A 21,768-nucleotide genomic window follows, 5' to 3' on the forward strand; every position below is an offset into this window, starting at 1 on the left:
TTTTGTTTATGATCCTGTTTATTTGTGCTTTCTCTTTTTTTTTTCTTTGTGATCATGGCTAGTGTCCTATCTATTTTGTTTTTTTCAAAAAACTTTTGGTTTCACTGATATTTTTGGATTGTTTTCCTAACTTCCATTTCATTTATTTCTGATTTGACTTTTATTATTTCCTGTCTTCTCCTGGCATTTGGGTTATTTTGTTGTTCTTTTTCCAGGTCTTTAAGGTGGAAAATTAGGTTATTTCTTGTTTCTTTATGTGAGCCTGTATTGCTATATATTTTCCTCTTATAACTGCTTTTAATGTGTCCCATAGTTTTGGAGAGTTGTGTCGTCATTGTCATTCTTCTCAAGGTATTTTTTTTATTTCTTCTTTGATCTCCTCATTGATCCAATGATCCTCCAGTAGTGTGGGTTTCAGTCTCCATGCAGTAGGTGGGATTCTTATCTTCTTCACATGGTTTATTTCTAGTTTGATTCCTTCATGGTCAGAGAAAATAGTTGGTATGATTTCAATCTTAATGTATCGATAGTTATCTTGTGATCCAGTATGTGCAACCCTAGAGAATGATCCATGTGGATTTGAGTAAAATGTGTCCTCAGATTTTTTTTGGGGGGGTGTAGTATCATATAGATGTCTTTTAGACCCATGTTGTCCAGGTCCTTGTTCAGAGCTTCAGTGTCTTTGCTTATTTTTGTCTTGTTGATCTGTCCATTGTTGAGAGTGGTGTGTTGAAGTCTCCTACTATGTATGCTGTACAAAAGTTTTTTAATTTGATGTAGTCCCAGCTGTTTATCCTTTCCTTCACTATCCTTGTTTTGGGTGATGTATCTTTAAAGATATTATTGAGGTGTATGTCATGCAGAGCTTCACCTACCTTTTTCTTTTAGATATTTTATGGTTTTGAGTCTTACTTCTAGTTCTTTAATACATTTTGAGTTGGTTTTTGTGCATGGTGCAAGGTAGTAGTCTAGCTTCATTTTTTTGCATATAGCATACTTTCTTTGTTCCATTGCATTTTCTTTGCAAACTTTATCAAAAATTAGCTGTCCATCCACCTATGGATTTATATCTGGTGTTTGTTTGTTTTTTCCCCCAAATCCATTAGTTTGTATGTCTGTTCTGTTCCAGTACCATGCAGTTTTGATGACTATGACTTTGTAGTATATCTGGAAGCCTGGGATTGTAATGCCTCCAGCCTCTTTCGTTTTGGTCAGGAGAGTTTTAGCTAATCGAGGTTTTTAGTGGTACCTTGAAAGTCTCATCAATATTTGTTCTACTTCTTTGAAGAATGTCATTGAGATTTTTATTGGAATAGCATTAAATCTGTATATCGTTTTTCATAGGATGGACATTTTAATGATATTAATTCTCCTAATCCATGAGCAGGGGATGTCTTTCCATTTCCTTGTGTCTTCTTGTATTTCTTTTATTGGAGTTTTATAGTTTTCATTGTATAGGTCCTTCACCTCTTTTGTTAGGTTTATTCCCAAATATTTGATTTTTTGTTTGTTTGTTTCTATTGTAAAGGGGGTGGCTTTTGAGTTCTGGTTGTATATAGGAAAGCTACTGACTTTTGGGTGTTGATTTTATAACCTGCAACCCTGCTAAACTGGTTCATTGTTTTGATTAGTTTTTCTATGGAATTCTTAGGTTTTTCCCTGTATATTATCATATCATCTGCAAATAAAGATAGTTTACTGATCGTTTTTTCTTCTTCCCCCACATTATGGATCAGTATTTCTTAATGATATTTGGAGCTTAACAACAACTCCTGTCCCTCTCTTTGCAGGACCTAAGCTTCCCTGCTCCTCCTCCTCTGTAACAAACTAACCATTCCTCCCAGTCAGGGTGACAACCCACAATACCTTTACATAGTTCTACACACTCCCTGGGCATCATCTGCCCTGCTGAAAGAAGATGATGCCAAACAAACTCAAAACCCTTACTCTGGGCAAAAAAAAAAAAAAGTTGCCAACTAGAAAGTCTCTCTTCCCACCCTGGCCTTCCCCCAACCATACCTTGCCATTCCTCAGCACACTCTCCACTTAACTCCAAGTGGTGAAACTTGGGGCTGCTCACCTCACTGTAGGCTGCTGCCCTTTGAGATTCTGCACTATTGATAAGAGGTCTTGACTGGCACTAAATGGTGATGTTCTAGAAAGTGGGCACTTAGGACAGATATCTTGTGTTTCCGTGTCAACAAGTGCTGGCTGTGGCAGATACTGACTAGGTGAGATGAGTGGTTGGAGGGTAGATGATAGAGGACCGCTGGCCGCTGGCCAACGGCTTAGTAGCAAACAGTTTTCTGTGTCTTCCTTTCCTATGGCCTGCCAGGCAGAAATTGAGTACTTTGGCCTCAAAATTACTCATGGGAGAGCACCATGGATGAAAAATGGTAAAATTTGTTGCCAGAGCAGTAGGTATAGTTGAAATAATCACACATGCATAGAAGGGGGATGGGAGACATACTAATGTTTAATAAAAGTAAAATACTTTCTCAAATTTGACAATTTATGTGAAAAGTAGATTTTTCTCTTGAATTAATTCATTACATTGGATCTATTTTAATTCATTTCTTCTAAAGTTTTCACTGTTGGTGCTTTTACTAATGCAATTAACAAAAGTCCAAGCTGTAGTTGCTTTTCTTCCAATTTCTTGTTCAATAAACAAATCACACTGACTGTATTTCTTCTTTATGTGTTGGGGAGAAGGAAAAGGTAAACACCATTATATTTTAAAAGTCATTTTTCTTAATGACCAATGACTAAGTAGTTTTTCAGTGACTTAAAAATAAATCAGTAATTCAAAGAGTAAAAATTAACCCTTGCTATTTCTGCAGCCTCAGTTAGTGTTTCCTCGTTGAGCTAGAGATAGTCTTCAAAAAAGAGGAAAATTCCAGAATACAAGAGATATAACAATCAAGGTTAAGGTTAAGTTTAGAGGCCAGATATGAAAAGGACAATACAGAAATGGACATCAAACTAGAATTTTATTCTAAGAAGGAGATAAATTCAGTTTGCTCTGACTTGTTTCTCTTTCCCTTTCTCTCAGTAGCATCTAAGGAACCTGGCCTTCTCCAACATCGAAGAGAAACACTGCAGCCTTTTCCTGTTACAAAGAAAGAAACTAAACTACTGTGTTCATAGACTGAGCCAGGCTGTAACCGTGGCATGACAAGACTGAGCACAAGGTATGTCTGGGTTGGATACCCGCATTTGTGTGTGATCAGATGTCAAGCTTCAGTTGAGATGTCCAGACTCTCTCTCTTTCTCTGTGTCTCTCTACCTTTCCTCCTCCCTCTCAGGTCATGAAGTTTCACATTACACATTTCCATGCTGCCTCACTGTGGTTAGATGGTGGGAAGGGGCTGGACACTGTTGCCCAAGAAACAAGGTATCTCTGTGGTACTTCCTGATCCCTCATTTCAGACTGTACCACATCCACAGCTGTGAGACAAAGCAAAAAAAAGATCCTGCTTCAAAAGCTACCAGATCTAGGCAAACTGCTAGCAATCCAGCAGGAAAAACAGGACATTTTGAATGCATAACTCCTACCTGCTGACCAGGAAAAGGCACTCCATGGGGACACTACTCCTTAGAGCCAAACAAGGTTCCATGGAAGCTACTTTGCTGCACTTGTACCTAAGGCAAATGTTAGTATCCTTCAAGTGAAAAATAGAAATACAGTGTTTAAAAAGCAGCACTAGTCCAAGCTAAAATAATCAGACTCCTCCAAATTAAACCTGAACTAGACTGGGGTTTCATTTACTCTCCAGTCATAAAGGCATCCCGTGGCAACTTCTCCAAGGCTCTGGGCAGCCCCCACGGTCTCGCTTGCCAGTCCACTGATGACAATACCCCCAGCAGGCTGACAACTAATAACAGTCCAGTCCACAGTCTTGGCTTCCCTGCCAGCTAGTTTAGCAGCCATTCACATGGTCCAGTTTGATTTTTGAGTGCTCAAAACAGATGGGTCATTTGAACCCACTGACCCAAGGATAAGTTTTTGTATATTCTTATGCCTCTTATAAATCAGACCCAAAAAGGGAGACTGGATGGACTATTTATCCACTTGGAGCAATTATTCTGTCTGGCATGGGTGGAGGAGAAAAAGAGAGTGGTGTCACAGAGTTATTGGCAGTTAGTTTTCCTGGAGGAAATGTCACATGCCCAGCACCCCGCACCTCTAGCGCTGGGCAGCTTTGTCTCTGACAGTCTCTCTTTTTTCTCCTCCCTCACGTACACACGTACCCTCTTTAATGACTAACAGAAAACAGTGCATTCTGCGCACTTCACAACATCTGTTCAGGCCTTAATTAATCCAGCTCGCACATGGTCTCCATAGCAACGATACTTCACAGACTCCACCTCCGCATTCGAAAATCTTCCTCTAAGTGAGTGAGTGACTCAAACTATGGCCAGTCCTGAAATAGGTTTACATTAATTCTAGTGTCAGCTGTAATGAGAACTTTGCAGGGTGGGTGAATTCATGGAGAGTCCAATTTAGGAGATTACATCCAGCACCACCATAATAAAATCAACAAGGTAACATTAATTTTTCAAGGTATGGCCAAAAAAAGAGAGAATCCCATTTCTGCTCTTATGTACAAATTCCTGAGATATCGAAGATGAATGGCCATGGCTCCTTTGATTGGAAGATTCAGTTTTTGTTTGGAGGGTCTTTAGAAGAAATCCAAGTGTTAAAAACTCATCAGGTGGTGTGTTTGCTGGCCTTCAACGACACAGACCTTAATTAAAAGCCTGTCATCTGTGCAGGCACCTGCCAGCGGCTTACCCAGATGAGTGCCCGCAGCAGCAGAGAACTGGACTAAGCTTTCCAAGGAGGCCGTGACCGCTGCCAGGGAATGTCAAGCACATTCTGAGTCTGTTTTAGGTCTACAGCCTGTGCAGATGCTCTCCTTGATGCTGGCTATGTTTGTGTTTATACTTGAAACTGTTATGTTAGAGATTGGAAAAATAAGCAGTGACAACTACCCAGAAAACCTGCTCAGACATTACACATGGCTGGGGGGAGTTGGGGAGGCCTTGGGGGAGAGGTGGTAAAGAGAGCATGAGTTAAATGCAGCCAGGCATTTACCCCCAAATGGCATTTCAGTCTATACCAGCTCCCATCATGAAATGTTTAACTTAAGTTGTTAAGAAGTAAACCATTCATCAGAGTTCTCTCTCTCTTCCCCTTCACTGCTTCTTTCTTTGAATAAGTGGACCCAAAATTGCTGAGGAGGGAAAATAAAAGAACTTAGGGAATGTTTCCTGAGCAAGTAAAAACATATTTTATTAGACAAATCAGACCCATTTTATGATATCAGAGCCTCCACTGAAACCTGGACCTTCCCAAACCTTTCCCAGTAGCTGGAACTCTCTGCAGCCCAGGGGCATCCATCCTGAGAACTGTTTATCCCTGGAATACCCAGGGGTGAAGTTAAGTTGAGTAGGAGGCTGCGGGGGGCTCTGAGACTACAGTGAAAAGAGGGCTCTGTGGGGTAAGTGGGGCTTGGAGGCTTTGCAGGAACACGGGCCAGTTCTATAATGCAAATATAGTATCTAGTAAAATTGTCAAAGAATAACCCTATTGTCTCACCAAATTCAGCCTTTGCCCTCACAACATACAGTTGCATGCTATGAGACTCTTGGCTGCTGGCAGTATCTAAAACTCCTGACATTCTGCTTTTCAAAGAGTTTCATGGATAGCGAAACAACTAGGATTCAATTAATAGCATGTTGAAGTTTTTCAGCCATGAAGCTTCTGCAAAACTACAGAACCGTAGTCCCCCTTCAAGTTATTTCACCCAAAACGATCTTCAATCATCAAGTTGAAGTGATTGCTTTGAACTCACAAGCCCAAGCAAAGACATGTAACAGGGACAGGATCGGGAATCTAGGTCTAGTTCTATTGCCTCTTTGGTCGCAGATTTCCAAAGCCTCTTGTGTACCCACTCCCTGCTCCTTTCAATACGTAGCATGAAGCTCTTACTGTGAGCCCAGCCTCACAGCAGGTCTCACCTTGGACATCACTCAGGACAGGGGAAGCAATTCCTGGAAAACTGAAGTTATGAGACCCCAGCTACTTTGGTCTCAAGCCTGACTCAATCCTGCCTCTCCTATCCTATCACCAGCATTTACAGTGTCATTTCAGAATGCTTATCCTGTGCCAGGTACTGTATTGGCTTTAGCTTACTTAGTTCTCACAACAGCCTGGCAAGGCATGATATTCTTATCCCTACTTCATAGGCAAGAAAACTTAACTCAGATGCTAGGTTGAGAGGTTGTACAATCCCCATGGGCCTGGGGATTTCACTGAGCAGGACCCAGTTTGGGTGACATTTCCATACATTTTTTCTTTTTTTGGCCTCTCTCAGAGACTAGAAGGATACTGTGTATGAGAGACAGTAGTGAACATGGTGAACTCTTGATGTCAATCACAGGATCACTCTGGAAATTTCCTTCCCATGTAGCCCTTCCGCACCTTCATTTTTTCCTACTCTTTTTTCTATTCTTTACAAATCCCTGAGTGGTAGGTTAAGGTGGAGTAGTAGAGCATGAGAGTTGACTTAAAAATGAATACAGCAGAAGAGCAAAATCTGTCATTTTTCTCTCTCCACTTAAAATTCTGCCCAGACTCCCATAAGTAATCACTTCATTCCACAGGAGCTCCCGAGACATCTTCGGGCCCCTCTGCTTAAGCTAGCATCTCAGGTATTCCCAGGACCCTCTTTACTTTCTTGTGGCTTGCAGTCACGTAGGCAGGCATCCAAGTAGCCATTTGTCCAGTGCCACATGCTTTTTGGTGGGCTTGGGTGTGGCAGGATGAAGGGACATGATCCTCCACAGGCTGGCTTTACCAGAGAGGACATCTGTGTTCCCCCCCCTTGTAAAAGAGTGCTCACTGACCACTGAATCAAAGGGGAGGAAGGTAGTGAGAGCAGCCCCAACTGCACGCCAACCTCTCTCACGTCTTTTGTCTCATGACTCTGGACTTCTACTTGGGTTGCCGTCTTGCTTGGAGTGTCTTTTTCCCCATTCTGTCTTTATCCTTCCAGTTTCAGTTACATTCTACTTTATGGCATGCTCCCTATATTCAAAATATTACCCCTCAAAAAGCTCTATACATGAGCTCCCAGTTTATAGTCCTCCATCTCTGTCAACAACTTTTAAGTTTATCTTTATGTGTTTGATTGCTCTGCCTTTAGCTGACTGGGAATAAATATTGAGTGAATCGAGTAGAGGTTTAAAAATGCAAGTAAGTTGAAAGCTTAATTTAGGAAACCATAGTCTATTCGTACAACTATCTCCAATCACTTAAACTCTGTTTCTGGCAATGGGGGAGCAATTTCACTTTTTTTGGTTAAGATTTATTTTATACATACAGAACTGGGGTACAGGCCAGAGGTGCAGGGACTGAGAGGATTCACCAGAGATAGAGTGGGGAGCAGGACAAGCAGATGGACTGAAAAACACTGCTGAGGGGAGCAGTGGGTGAGACAGGAGAGGTCTGCTGGGCCACATGGGTCATCTCTGGGGCTGGGGAGCAAACGTGTACTGCAATGGGTGCAGTAGCTTCATAGTGCTGCTGTGCTTTAACCTGTTGCAACACCAGGGAGGGCCCTATTTCACTTTTTTTTTTTTTTTAATTGAGGTAACTTTAGGATTCCCCCATCAGGTATCACTGTTGTAGCACACACACGGCCATGTCCACCACCATGACCCACTGCTGCCTTCCTCTTGGTTCCTATCCCTTGTCTAGCCCCTCTGCATGCTGAACAGTTATTAAAATATTTTTCAAATAATATAACAAATAACAATAACTAGCATCTACTGAGTATCATCTCAGGGCTGCTGTAAGTGCATTGCCTATAGTCATCATTTGTCACCACAATTGTATAAAATAATCATCCCTGTGTTACAGGTGAAGGAGGTGAGTGACATGCCGAGGACACACAGCCAGTAAGCGGAAGCTCTGGCTCAGAAACATACTGTCTACTGCTCAGCCTCCCAGAGAGAAGACAGAGGTGGGTTCACCCTTAAAGGCTACTCTAAGTTGAAAGGTGGCCCGAGGTCCTAGCCCCAGGGAAGAATGCATTTTTACTTCTTTATCTGTCCTCCCCTGGCTTAATCACACTCAGCACCTTACATAACTCTCACACACACTCCGCCACCCTCCGCAGCAGCTGCGTTTTTACCCTTTTCTGAGTAAGCCGGCTGGGATGGCGCCTGGGAAGTGCCACACGACTCCAGTGACTGCTGTGTAGCTGGGACCATCAGTGAGATGACGCTTGGATCCAGGCAGCCTGGCAGGGGCAGAGCCAAGGGTTCTCTCTCCATGACACATCCTTTTGTGGGGGAAAGGTATGATGCTAGGAAACAGGTTGGTCTTAAGGTTAATTTTTATTTGTGCCTTGGGGTGACCTTTATTGAGATCTGAATTCATCACAGAGTAAGAGCAAAGTAGAAGGATGAATTTGTCCAGGAAGCTTTGCAATTCAGTTATGTTCAGTTGAAAAGTCTTAATTTTAAATAGGAAATTTACCGAGTGGTTCTCATGAATGCAGGTATCACAGAAGATGCTGAGACTCCCTCGGGTGACTGCACAAGACTTGAAAATCAGGCCTGAGCACACATTTTAGAAGTCCATAAAAAAGGACAGCATGTGTTGTTATCAGAGCAAGGATTTAGATTGAAATACCTGGTTTTATTGAAGAGGTAACAGGATTCTGGGGTAGGCTTTATTGGACAGAAAGGGAAGCTAGATTTTTCTCTTTAGTTCTCTTTAGAAACAGAAGGTACATTTATGATTTAGGAGTTCAGCTTGGAGGTGACTAAAGGAATACAATTTCAATTAAGTCCTGTTCTGTGAAGATCCTGAATGCGTTAAATGATTGAGACCAAAATGGCGAGGACCAGCAGGAGCTAGATGGTGAGTGTTCCCTAAAGGGTTTATTTAAAGCTAAGATTTGACTTGTTCACATGAACAGATGGAAATACTCAAGTAGCCATTTTCAATAGGAAAATGGAAATAAAACAAGGGAGCCTAGGCGACTTCCCTTCCCTGATCAAGTCGCCCCCCTTGGTGAGCTGAGCTGTGCAATTCTGGGTGAATTTAATAATATTCCCTTTCACTTTTCTTAGTGGGAGGTGGTGTTTGTGTGTGAAATGCAACTTTTACTATGGTCCTACACCATATTAAAATTACAAAGCCAAACAGTGAGGTAAAAGATATTTATTGACACTGACCAAAACATATACAAATATTTCTGAAGAATGAGCTGAAAACATTTCCTGGTTCATTTTCTCACACAGATGCCTATCACCCTGAAGGCAGGGTATGCTTTCTGGAGTGCACACCCCGCAGCCAGCTGCACTGGGGGAGCACCTTTGCCTGAACCACGGGGCAGAGCGGTGGAGCAGGTGCCCTGGGTGGGGAGACAAGGCAGCTGACTCTACTGGAGTTTTGCTATTTACATGGGGCTTGCTGGGCCTCAGGCTTGTGTTAACAGGTGCTGCTGACCTGTGGCCTGGAAGCTCATAGCATTAGAACCACTGAGCTAGGGAGTCTGCAAAGTACGTGGCCCAGGCAGGACACGCTGGTTGTAGAATGACGGATCATCACCAAGAGTGACCATTTCGATGCCTCAAAGAGAAGTCAGACACACAGCGAGAGGGAAGGATTTGCCCACATCTCCGGGTCCTCTTGGGTACCAGGGCCACTCCCACAATCTGTTGCCGCGAGTGTGACAAGTTTGCCCATGATAAACATCACTCTTTCCATCCAAATTGCTTCGCTAGATTTTTAAAGTGATTTCCAAAGCCAGGGGATCCAGTAGAAAGAGCAGTATGATGCATTTTACTTTAGAGTCATAAAATCTTTTAAATACTTCTGCTTCATTTCCCTTCCAGAAATCTGAAATTAGGTGTGGTAAGTTATTATTAAACAAACAGAGCTGCTCTCAATAATTTAATTATTAGTCATGCCTCCAAAATGACCTTGCAGGAAATATTAAATATTACTCTTAAAGCAATTTGGACACCGACACACATATATCAGGAAAGGAAAAAAGTTGCTCCCCAAAGTGCCAGAGTTTTGTTTGGAAAAATAACAGAGTTAGAGGTAAACAATATTTTCTTCGGCTCCATCTCCAGCCTGCTCATCTTGTCTGCTCACTGTCTTTAAATTGAGCTCTGCTTCTGCTATAGATGTCTGCGGTGAAGGGCGGTGAGAATGTGAGTCGAGGAGGGGTGGGTCCGCAGGTGGAAAGGTGTCCAGATCTGCAACAGACAGACAGAGCAGGTTACAGGCGGGTCAGACCCCAGCGACGCACAAGCATTCCGAATCGTGTTTCTGGCAGTGCTGGGCCCAGGCAGAAAGGACCAGAGTGGTGTCTGATGATTTAATCAGCAGCATTAAGCTATGTCCTGTTGTGTGTACACACGTCTCCTGCGGCTAAAAATTACCTTTAGGAAATAATCCTAGAAAAGACCCAAGCAAACACAGGCTTGCCACCATTTGTGGGCTGTTAAAACACAGCTACTGCAGAGACAGAGAGCCCACTTAGTTGAAAAATGGGCTCGAGGCCTTGGAAATATAGTTGTGTCCAATAAACTAGATTTGTTTCTGTGTACTACCTTATCTCAGAATATGTCAAGGCCAGACTTGATCTTCAGGGTCCAAGACAGAATCTGGGACTTTACATGTTGGCAAAAAGTGGGGAGAAGCAGCTAGAGCATTGCGGAGACCCTCAGGCCTAGCGGTGGTGACACTACTAGTCACCCAGCAAGAGTAGCCAGGTACCAGGGAAAATCCAGTTGTTCCAATATCAGTAATGACTTTCTTCTGGCTACCTAGCAACACCAGGACCTAGTCTAGCTGCCTCTTATAAAGCCCTCTAATACAAGGCTTAAAAGGGAGACTAAGGGGATTTTGATTTGAAGGAAAAAACACTCTCGCTGCACACCACATTCTCCGCCCTTGCTCTCCCACTGCCCTCTGAAGCTTGGCTATGTGGCACATTGCAGGCTGTCAGCATCAGTGGGGCAAAGGCAGAGTGTGCATGGAACCAGGAGGGGAAGTTGGCGTGGCCTGAGGCCCTCTATTTCGGTGAACACTCTTAGCTGGTGGCGTCATGATGATAAAAATGCTCAGGCTATGACAGCAGGCAAGAAGCATGCCAGGCAGAAATGAAGTGCAAAGTATCTGCATGAAGCTCCAGTTTTGGGGAATGGACACCCTTTTTCACACTTTCTTTCATTCCTTTTCCCTATAGGAGACGGTGCTCCCAGGAGAGGGAGAACAGGAGCCAAAGGCAGTGGATGCGGGTCACCTGGAGAAGCCTCTGAATCTGAGGTAGAATCCTGAGGGGGAGAACATGGGGGAAACTGCATCCACAGCTCTGCTCAAAGGTGTAGGCGTCCCCAACCCTAGGTTCAATGGCACACAAACATAGCCATTAAATTGGAGTACCTTGATGATACTGACCCCAAATCCTGTTCGAACCCTAGGGAGGTGTGAACTACTGTAACTACTGAGGCGGCTTCTAGCTATCACCACCATGTACAGCGTCTCCCTTGACAACAAACTGTTCCAGGATCTTATTTCTTTAAGCCTCAAAATGTCATGATCCACAATTTACAGATCCGGATAACTCAGGCTAGTTAAAATTTTGGCCAACATCATGCCCCCCAAGGAAGTAAGGTAGAGGGCAGTTGCCCTGGGCAACGCCCTGCTTCTCTCAATTGTAAAAAAAAAATGTTAAATGGTTTCCTCTCTTTATCCCACATTTTGAAGTCACTGGCAAAACAAAAAAATAGACCAAGTTCCTCAAAACTTAAGCAATCAGCGCAAGACAACACCTCAGCCTACCGTGACCTCCATCCTATTTAACAGCATCGGGTGATACCAGGATCAATCTGGCTACCACACCATGACACTTTCATTTCCCAGCCATTGACTAAAGCCAGCTCACCTCTAAAATATAAGTATTCTCAATTTAACTGCTGATATTTAATATTACACACCACACACACTCTCACACAGGCTGGCAGGTTATAGAACAGGTCACCTTAGCCACTAGACTACTGCTGCCTAGTCAACAGACTTTCCAGCCAGGACTGAAGAAATATTACATGGAAAACGATCATGTATGGCATAGGTGAGCTGGGAGGTGACTGACAAAGGCAGCATACCAGGCACTCCAGAATGCCTTAATCCATGTTCAGTCCCTTTCTCTGGAGTCTGAACCATGTACCAAAGTATCCAAAATACCGGTAAGCCCAGGTCTCCAGGAAGTTACCCTTGTTACAAGACTTGTTCAAAAACATTGAACCAAATGTGTATCAGAACCTACAATTTGTTAGGATAAAAGAATTCTTTCTATTTCAGGTACATAAAGAACCAAGAAAGAAAGTGTGAGAATGGGCTGCAGAGCTCAATCAGGACTTTTTCAAATAAAACAGATAGCAGGAGAAAAACCTCTCTAGGTGAGTGCTTCCTGGGCCAAGGTGACTGGCCCACACTGTAATTCCAGATGTCACACTGGGAGCTGCTGCGGTTGTGTGTCACCTGGATGGGAACTCAATTTCCTTCTCCATGCTCCTTCTTGGTTTCTACCTGAACTATCTAAGCAAGGTCAGACAGTCTGTCTTTGAAATTAGAAACTGTTCCATGATTTCTGATTTTATTACTTCATTTCAACCTTGAAAGAATTCCAGCACAGCAATTGTATATTCCTCAAGGTCAGCCACCTTTTTCCACACTTTTTACTCTAGAGAGTATGGTCATCATATAGAACCCTAAACTGAAAAAACATTTGTTAAAGTAAAAACCTCACTGATTCAGAAAGCAGAATTCTTGGGGAGTAAAGTTAAACACCCAATTTCAGTTGTGATCAAAAGTGTATGTAACATTTCTACTCATAAAAAAATAGGAAACTATTTTTTAATAAGAAATATTGGTGCAATCATAATTTGCTCAACTAAAAACCAAATGCTATTGTAATGAAATAAAACTACAAACAGCCTTTGAACCAAATGTCTCAGCACAACTTTTCCTCTTGACATAATTTGATCCTTATATTTCTGGAAAGTAATCGGAGTGAGCATTAGGCTTAAAATAAGGATGAATAAACTGAAACACATAAAAATCCCCACAGCCTAACTATGCCTAGCAGAGGAGGAGGAATCCAGGTACAAGTATGTGTTGTTTATGTGTTTGTTTTTGGTGTGTGGTTGTGCTACATAACTTCATACCCTAAATCACTCTGCACAGAAATTTTCTCAGACCCACAGAAGAGTTTAAGTGTGTATTCCAAATAATCTTTTTTAAAAACTAAGTGCCCACATTCTCTTGTAGGGCGTGCTGTGTGATTAACATCCAGACAGTTCCCTGACCCTCCAGAGTGGGGGTCCTCTGTTGCAGCCTGTTGGTTGACATGTGTGTCTATCAATTTTTATACTTTACAAAGAATGTGAAGTTGGGGGTAACACTACTGTAGAGATCAGTTCATGGACAGCTGACACCGGCAGGAAGCAAACATGGCCTCCCCACCTCTCCATTATACTTTTGTGGCAACTGGATAGCCGGCTATTGTCAAAGCCAGACTACTATAAGTTCGTGGTGCAAAGTGCAGCCAGGTGCCACATTATAAGTGCCTCCCAAAGTTTATCTCTCCGAGGTAAATAAAGCCCTTACGCCAAAAGTGAATATGGGACCATGGGTCAGTCCTTTCTCTTCTCTGGGATTCTGTTCATACAGTTTTAAACTGAAACAGAATAAGAACTTTTTATACATTTGTGGTTTGGCTCAGTGATTCACCAAGTAATATCACAGAAGTGCAACAAATGTTATTTTTCAGTTGCTCTATTCTCAAGCAATACACATAACCTGAAGTTGCATTTTAAATAACGTGTTAGGTCATTTCCAGACACATCCTACTCTCTTCCTTCACTCCTCCCAGCACATACCTGTGGTGGATCCATTCACTGTCCTCAGCGGATAGCCCAGTTCACCCGAGTCCCTGCACCGTCTGTACATAACCGATTCTGCAAAACTCTGTCCGCTGTTGACCAGAAGCCTTTCTGATAACATACACAGTGGGCTAATACACATTGTGTATGCTGTGTGTGTTGTATACTGTTATAGTAAAGTTAGAGAAAGCTAGGAAAGTCATAAGAATAAAAAATATTTCTAGAAAGGCACTCTCTTACTATTGTCAGGTTACAAGAAAATCTGTGGCTTTTAAAGCGAACTGTGAATCCACACACTTTAAATCTGTATTGTTCAGTTATGTTTGGAAGCCACTTAAGTGACTAAAAGACACTGCCCATAATCCAAATTCATACGTGAGCTCCCTTTGGCAGCAAAGTTTAGAGTGAACAACATTATAAAGAATAGGTTGGTGATAAATGAAAAAGGCTTTTCTATCACTTTAATGCAGTTATGGAGTCCTTGCTCTTTCTTGAATATTCACAATAAAATAACATTTAAAAACACCAGTGTAACTTTCATCCTCGCAATCAACTGCCAAGGTGTAAAGTGCCCTCAGGGTCTTGTGCCCTCTGGTTCAGAAAGCAGGTGGCATCTCCTGCTGAGGTCATGGCTTCCTGAAGCCGGCCCACTCCCTGGCTTCTCCCAGTCCATTCTCCTTGACAGAGGACACCTGCTTCATGTCTTCAGAACCTCAGCGCTGTCCTTATTTACTTTAATGAAAAGTTCTCCCGTGCACTTCTGATTACTATGTTCTTTGTATGTTCCTAACATCAAAACTCATACTTTCCAAGAATAATTCTACCTAAAAAAAAAATGTATCCTTGATGTTCCAAGTCCACAAAATAAGTCATAGTCCCCATTTAATGAGGGATTCACGCTTATACTCTGAAACATTCAAAAAATCGTTTCCTCATGGCATTACTGGCAATCACTATTTTCTCTCATGAGTGTTAGGGCACAGCATATTCCTTCTAATAGAAAACACAATTATTGTACAGAGTCTGAGTTATCATCAGAGCAAAGGAAATTTGGTCTCTGTCCCTAATTTTTCTCAACTCAATTTTCCATTGTGAGCCACAAATATAAGTCTCTGGCATGAAAACAAGCCTGGCTTGGATACCTAAAGCCAATGTCAATTAGTGTTAATTCCCTTTTTCTTCCTCATGTATCAATACTGCACCTTCTATTAAGTTGTTTTACTAAACAATTCAGTAGATGCAGGTGAGTGTACACACATGCGATGTGCAAGTGAAAATCTGGAATGTTAGAAAACTGTTGCACTTTTTTAAAAAGTAGTAACTGAGTTGGACTTAATGTCCTGTCAGTGATTAACACATTTGAAGTAATCTACACTGGATGCAGAGCTAATACTGACAGAAACACCGAAGCAGGTCAACAAGATGCAGCAATATTAACACAAGACACATGATGGAGTCTCCCTGGTGGCCTGGGGGTTAGGTCTCAGTGTTGTCAGCATAATGGCCTGAGTTTAACCCCCAGCCAGGAGCAGACCCATATGACACAGCAGACCTCTCCTGTCTCACCTCTGCTCCCCTCAGCAGTGTATTTCAGTAAATCCACCTGTTCTGGTCTCTGGTGAATCCTTTCACCAACCATACCTCTGACCTACACTCTTGTTCTTCTCCATAAAAATAAATAAATTTTAAGACATGTTATGCTATTCTCATCACTATTTGATTTGCGCTCACACTCTCCTTTCTCCCAAGCAGCATGCCAGAGTAAAAACTTAGGAGTGAAAGTTGGAAATAGGTGCGGCTTTCCAGACTTAGGTACTCTTACCTCTGTCCATAATGTCTATCATAGACTGAGGCTATTTTCAATAGCTGCTGAAACCTTTAAGAGAGAAGTTGATGGGAAACTTTACCGTGGATGGATCAAGATGACAACATCAGAATCTGTAAATCCATCTTAATATCACAAAAAGAAAAGCAGACTCGTAAGCCTTGTGATGGATGCAACAGGAAACATCCAAAAGGTATAATACAGGAAATATACAGCACTTCTAGGATGATTTTTTTCATGTCAAATATAAAGCCTACATCTAGTCAAATATCTATCCCCAATTAACAGCTTACAGGAATAAAAAGGCAGAAGAATATGTTAAAATGACACCATCAGGATGAAATCAACAAAATCCAAGAGGTAGGTAAGTCCTCAGATAAAAAGAGTTTTTTGATGTCAGCTAAGTTTTTTAAAATCAACTTAAAATTAAATAAATCTGTAAAACAATAGGTTAGGGACAAAAAAAATATATCCTAGGAAGTAAAGCATATATGAATTCTTTATCCAGGAAAAAAAAACACTGTCCAACAAGTTAACTCAGTTTTTTCAACAAATACCCTGCTTTTTGTTTGCTTTAAGTCAGGGAAACCAAGTTAAGAGAGACTTAGAGATAAACTAAGTGCAATGCATGTAATTATTTGGCTCCCATTCAAACAAACCAAGTGGTGTAAGGAAATGAGACAATCAAAAAAATTTAAGTACTGACAGTGTGATTTTAAAAATAGTTAATTATTTTAGACGTAATGATATTATGGTGATGTTTTTAACAGTCCTTACCTTTTGAAAAAGAATATCTAAGTACTTGGGGATGACATTTAGGATATCCTGGATTTGCTTTAAGATAATCTCATGTGAGAGGAAAAAGAAAAGGTCATTGATGAATCAGGATTGACTGAGTGTTGGTAATCATTAAATTGGGTGTGGGTAGAAGGGATTCATTAAAGGATTCTGCTTCTGTATATGTTTGAAATGCATCATAATTTTTTCTTAAATTCATAACCTATATATTTGTACTATAAAAATCATAAAAGGTTCTCTGTATTCTCAACAGTATGGCTTCTATATATCTGACTTACACAGAAGACCACGGTAATAAATTAAAGTCCTCTTCTGGATGCTGAGTGCATTTAGATCAACTTTAATGCAACTCTATGACAGGTCATTGGCAAGTGCTGTGTATGGGTTTATATCTAGTTAGAAAGACATACAAATTGTATGAGCCTATGTCATAAACTAGGTGAGGTTCATTTGAGTTTATAGCTACCAATAAAAAAATGATACAGATTCAGGTGTTGGCTTCTGCTTCAAAAAATCTAACATATTCTAAGTAAAATATAATTCATAAAAGATCTCAATTTATATCCTGGGCACATTTGCCTATAACAATGAATTGATAAGCTTCTCTTGGAACTTGGGTTCCTGTGTTTTAGCCTTTTAAGCTTGCTTAAAACTAAAACGTAAAACATTTAAGAAGTAGGAAATGAAAAGTAATTATGTCTAGTCGAATAATAGAGAAAATTTTCAAGCCATAATAAAGTGAGTATCAATATATATTGCCAAATGAATGAATGAATCTGAGACTATTTAATTTAAAAAGTCTGTTTAACCAGAGTCATGGAATCATCAGTTTGGAATTCTGATACTTAGAAAATACCTCTAAAGTTCATTTTGTCTAATCCTTCGCTTCTCAGTAGAATCAAATTGCAGATGTAATCAAGACAGAACTGCAATATAGGATTTCTTTAAGTCACTGACATTGTTTGACCTTGAGTCAAACATTTAATTCACTCCTCATACCAGCCCACAATGGTAGGCATATTATGAAAAATGAAAGTGACTCTCAAAAACCATGAGACAAACCCTACCTGAAACAGAACACAATGCAGGAATACAAGAGGCTGAAGAAAACCTCTAAAAAAACACAGTAATTTCAAAGAGATTTTAAAATGCATTTCAGTCACAAAACATGATTCCATAAAACAAGAACAGTAAGAAAACAGGAGACATCGCTTGGAAATTACAATACTAGCTGAGTTTTTGTTTTTGTTTTTGTGTTTTTATGAATGGAATAATAGGTTAAGGATATTAAAATCTCCCAGAAAGTAAAACAAAAATATGAGGAAATAGTAATAAAAGGGAAAAAAAGGAAAATGAGATTTCAAGTTCTATTTCCAACCAAAAAAAAAGTCCGGTAAGTTAAAACTGGAGTAAAAAACACTTCTTTTTAAAGAAAAAGAAATTTCTCAAAATCAAAGGAATCAATGTCTTCAGATTGAAAGTCTAATAACCAGTAAAAGTGATTTCAATAAAACAAAACACTAAGGTTAAATTAAAATACATTTCCTTTGAGATGAGATAAATGATAACTCTGGGCCCTCCCTGGTGGCACAGCGGGTTGAAGCACAGGACTAAGCAGCTAAAGCCACTTCCGCATGAGTTCAATTCCCGCCTGCCTGGGAAGTGATCCACATGGTGCGGCAGACCTCTCCTGACCTGCCCGCGTACTTCATCAATCTGCCTGTTCTGCTCCCTACTCTGTCTCTGGTGAAGCCTCTCACCGACCTGCACCTCTGGCCTGTACCCCAGTTCTGTATATATAAATAATTTTTTTAAAAAATTCTAATTCTAAAAATGCCCAAAAAGAGAGAACTGGTCACAAAGAAACAGGAATTAGAACAGCACCAGACCTTGCAGGAGCAACTCTAGAAAGTGAAGAATCAAATCTGTCAGAATTCTGAATGGAGTTAATTTTTATTACAAAATTTCATGCCTCGTTTATGAGATAGGAAATCAACATAACAGCAGCAAACCTGAATGAAATGAAAAAGACATTTCAACTAATCTGAAAAAATGCCTTCATTTACACATTTGCTTAGGGAAATTGAGAATAATGCTCCACCAATATGTCACAAAGGGGGCAGAGGCCACTGGGTACCCCAACACAGGAAACGAAGTGATAGCCAAGGTGATGACTGCAGGGACAGCAGGTCTGCAGAGCTACGAGGGGACAGCATAGCAGGAAGCCAGCATCTTGAAAGGGAAATTCCAGGAAGGAAAGTGAAATGGACAGACATGAGATGTGTTGAGTATGTAAAGTTATATTGATCAGTTACTGAGAGAAGTATAGGAGCTTCAGAGTAAAACACAGTGGGAGGGAGGAAAAAGTCATCAAATGAAAAAAAATCAGGCAGATGGTTAAAGTCTCAAAAGGATACAATGGTCAATAACATTATTTTAAGTAGCTGCTACACAAGCAATTGATTTTTCCCCAGCTTGAAAGAGTTCAGGCCTCACAGATGCCCCTTTCAAATATTAAAGTATCCAGATAATTATAAATTACTTCTCCAAAAACAACTTCTTAAATTATAAAATACGTGGAGCCTATTCAAAAAGGGTATGTCTGTATAATTAAGAGTGGATTCTTGAAGTTCTAAAATGTGCTGTTAGGGAAAAAACCTTTATGAGCAAGAAACTCATGAGAGATAGCATAAAAAGCTACTAAATACAAAAAGGTATGAGATCACACAGGTAACTAGAAAAGTAAGAATTGAGAGGATGAGTAACTACTTCACACCTAGGATGAAAAAATGTAGAAGCCTAATAATACTGGGTACCGGGGAGGACCCGGAGAAATCGGGGGCCCTAGTATACTGCTGCTGAATTAAACAATTTGAGGAGACCATAGATAACTGCAAATCTGAAGGCAACCCTGCCACATCCAGGTGTTAAAATATAAATAAACTCTCACAAACTTCCACAGAATATATAGAAAGATGCTTCCTGAAAACCATTTCTCCACATTTGCTGATGCTTGCTAAGAACAATCCATAGTAGGGAAATGAATTTGCTGGTGTTTATTCATATAATGGAATCTACAACTGTTTTAAAATGAACATGTATATTCACACATGTTAAGTACAATAACAAAAACACATGGGGAGAGCATATGAAGTGCAGGAGAGGAAGGCAGGCGGGAAGGACACACCATTTGTGTAAATGTTGAAAACAAAAAGCAATGTATATGTGATAGGTATTGATAGCATAAAAACATACTGTGGAAATGATATACATCAAGTCTAGGATATTGAAGTGATGCAAAAATAAAAGGGGAAAGGACTTCAACTTTAATTTTAAAAAAAAGAAATACTGAAGCAAAAATGACAAAATGTTAACATTTGTTAAATAGATATTGATACTTTACTTTTCTGTAAGTCTGAAATTTTTCATAATTGAAACTTTTATATTTAAAAAAAAACACTAAAAAAGTAAGCAATGAATTGCAATATGTGATCTTTATTTGCTCCTGAGCATGTATGTAAACTGGAGAAAGGACATACACGCTTGTATATAAGCATGATATTTATGTAACAATTAGAAATTTCTGATTTTGTTCTGGGGTATGGTAATAGTTTAAAACAGAGCCTTGTTTTTTAGACATGTATACTGACGACTTTTAGAATTTGCTTCAAAATAACACAGCTGGGTAGGACCCTAGATGAAACACGACTGGCCAAAAGTTCTAATTTTTCTAAGTTAGGTGATGGCACTTGAGTAGTCGTTACATACTTCAATTTCACTTAGCATATTTCAAACCGTCCATAACACATTCAGGTAGACAAATATGTTTTAACATTTGAAATCAAAATAAGTTAAGATATTCAAATCTTAGAGTCCTTGTTAATCTTAGAGATCCTGTTGAGCAAAGACAACTTTTAAGATTGTGCTGAAGGAAAGCTGTGTAGGTCCCACCTACAAGGACAGTTTGTATTTCTGTGGCACTAACTTCCTCCCAGGGATGTAGAGACCAGGGATGTCTAACTACCATTGCAATAAGGCTGGTTCTCTGGAGACTGCCTGCTGCCCGACCCTACCCACACTGAAAGAGCTATGCCTCTCATTTTGCTGAGAGAACTGAAATTTCTCTGCCAGGTGAATAATGCAGGAAATCAACTAGGAATTTTAATGCTGCATTTATTTCTCACTGGTTGGGTAGAGGAAAAAGCAGCTGTTCACATTCTTAAGCATACTAGATCCTGTGTTTTTCTTTAAACCAGGAAAAGGGGACAAGCAATTAGATCTAACACACCCAAGCTAATTAGTTCAACCTACTTCTTAATAATTATGTTATTACCAAACTTTAAAAAATTGGCATCCTATTCTTCACTTTAAACATCTACAAATTAGTGTATTTTTCCCTTAACAATTATGAGATGCCAAGAACTTATGCACCTATTCTGAGAAATTGGTACTACAGTTTTCACAGCATAAGATTTAAAAAAAAAAAAAATTGCCAAGAAACCAAACCCTGAAATATCTTTTCCAGCTATTGCCCTGAGTTGCCACTCAAAAATGATTATGATTTCTTAAGTACAATATAATTTATAAAGTGTATGCCTTATTTGATGCATATATTTTCACTTCCTTAGCATTCTTTTCATATTTATGTCTGTTATCAGAAAGATTAGAAGATTACTATCATGCATTTCTGGAAATTAAATTTCAAACAAGTATTTTTAGAAATTGTACAATTATAAAAGTCAGTTTGCAGAGGCAAAATTAAGACTTTCTGAAAAATAAAAAGGCTGTCAAGAGACAAGATATATGTCATAGGGTCAACTGCTCTACCCCTTGCTCATCTCTCCCTACAGGGACCACTGGAGGTTGTGTGATGCAGACCAAAGCCGCGTGGAGCTGCTCTGTTGGAGCGTCTATATGGAGCAGTTAATATTTGAATTTCCAGGCATGTGACCTGTGACTAACACTGAAGCCTAGAGCAAGTTCATGTCTACCAGGTGACATGAACCCCCAAATCTGTACTCTATGTTTCTCTCCTTAAATTTAATTTCCAGAAATGCATGATAGTAATCTTCTAATCTTTCTGATAACAGACATAAATATGAAAAGAATGCTAAGGAAGTGAAAATATATGCATCAAATAAGGCATACACTTTATAAATTATATTTCT

At 40.2% G+C, this 21,768-nt stretch overlaps 1 protein-coding gene across 3 annotated transcripts in view; it reads right to left on the minus strand.

Moving 5' to 3' along the window:
• Positions 1–9,223: 9,223 nt before the first annotated feature.
• Positions 9,224–21,768, minus strand: part of ARHGEF28 (Rho guanine nucleotide exchange factor (GEF) 28) — a 252,950-nt gene continuing 240,405 nt past the window's right edge. For all 3 annotated transcript variants that reach the window (XM_012721846.1, XM_012721845.1, XM_012721847.1), the window contains one exon: positions 9,224–10,284. In XM_012721846.1, coding sequence (XP_012577300.1) covers positions 10,121–10,284 — 164 coding nt within the window. In that variant the 3' untranslated portion in view covers positions 9,224–10,120. The remainder of the gene's footprint in view (positions 10,285–21,768) is intronic.

This window comes from Condylura cristata, unplaced genomic scaffold, assembly GCF_000260355.1.
Source record: "Condylura cristata isolate star-nosed mole 26May11 unplaced genomic scaffold, ConCri1.0 scaffold00007, whole genome shotgun sequence".
Classification (NCBI taxonomy): Eukaryota; Metazoa; Chordata; class Mammalia; order Eulipotyphla; family Talpidae; genus Condylura; species Condylura cristata.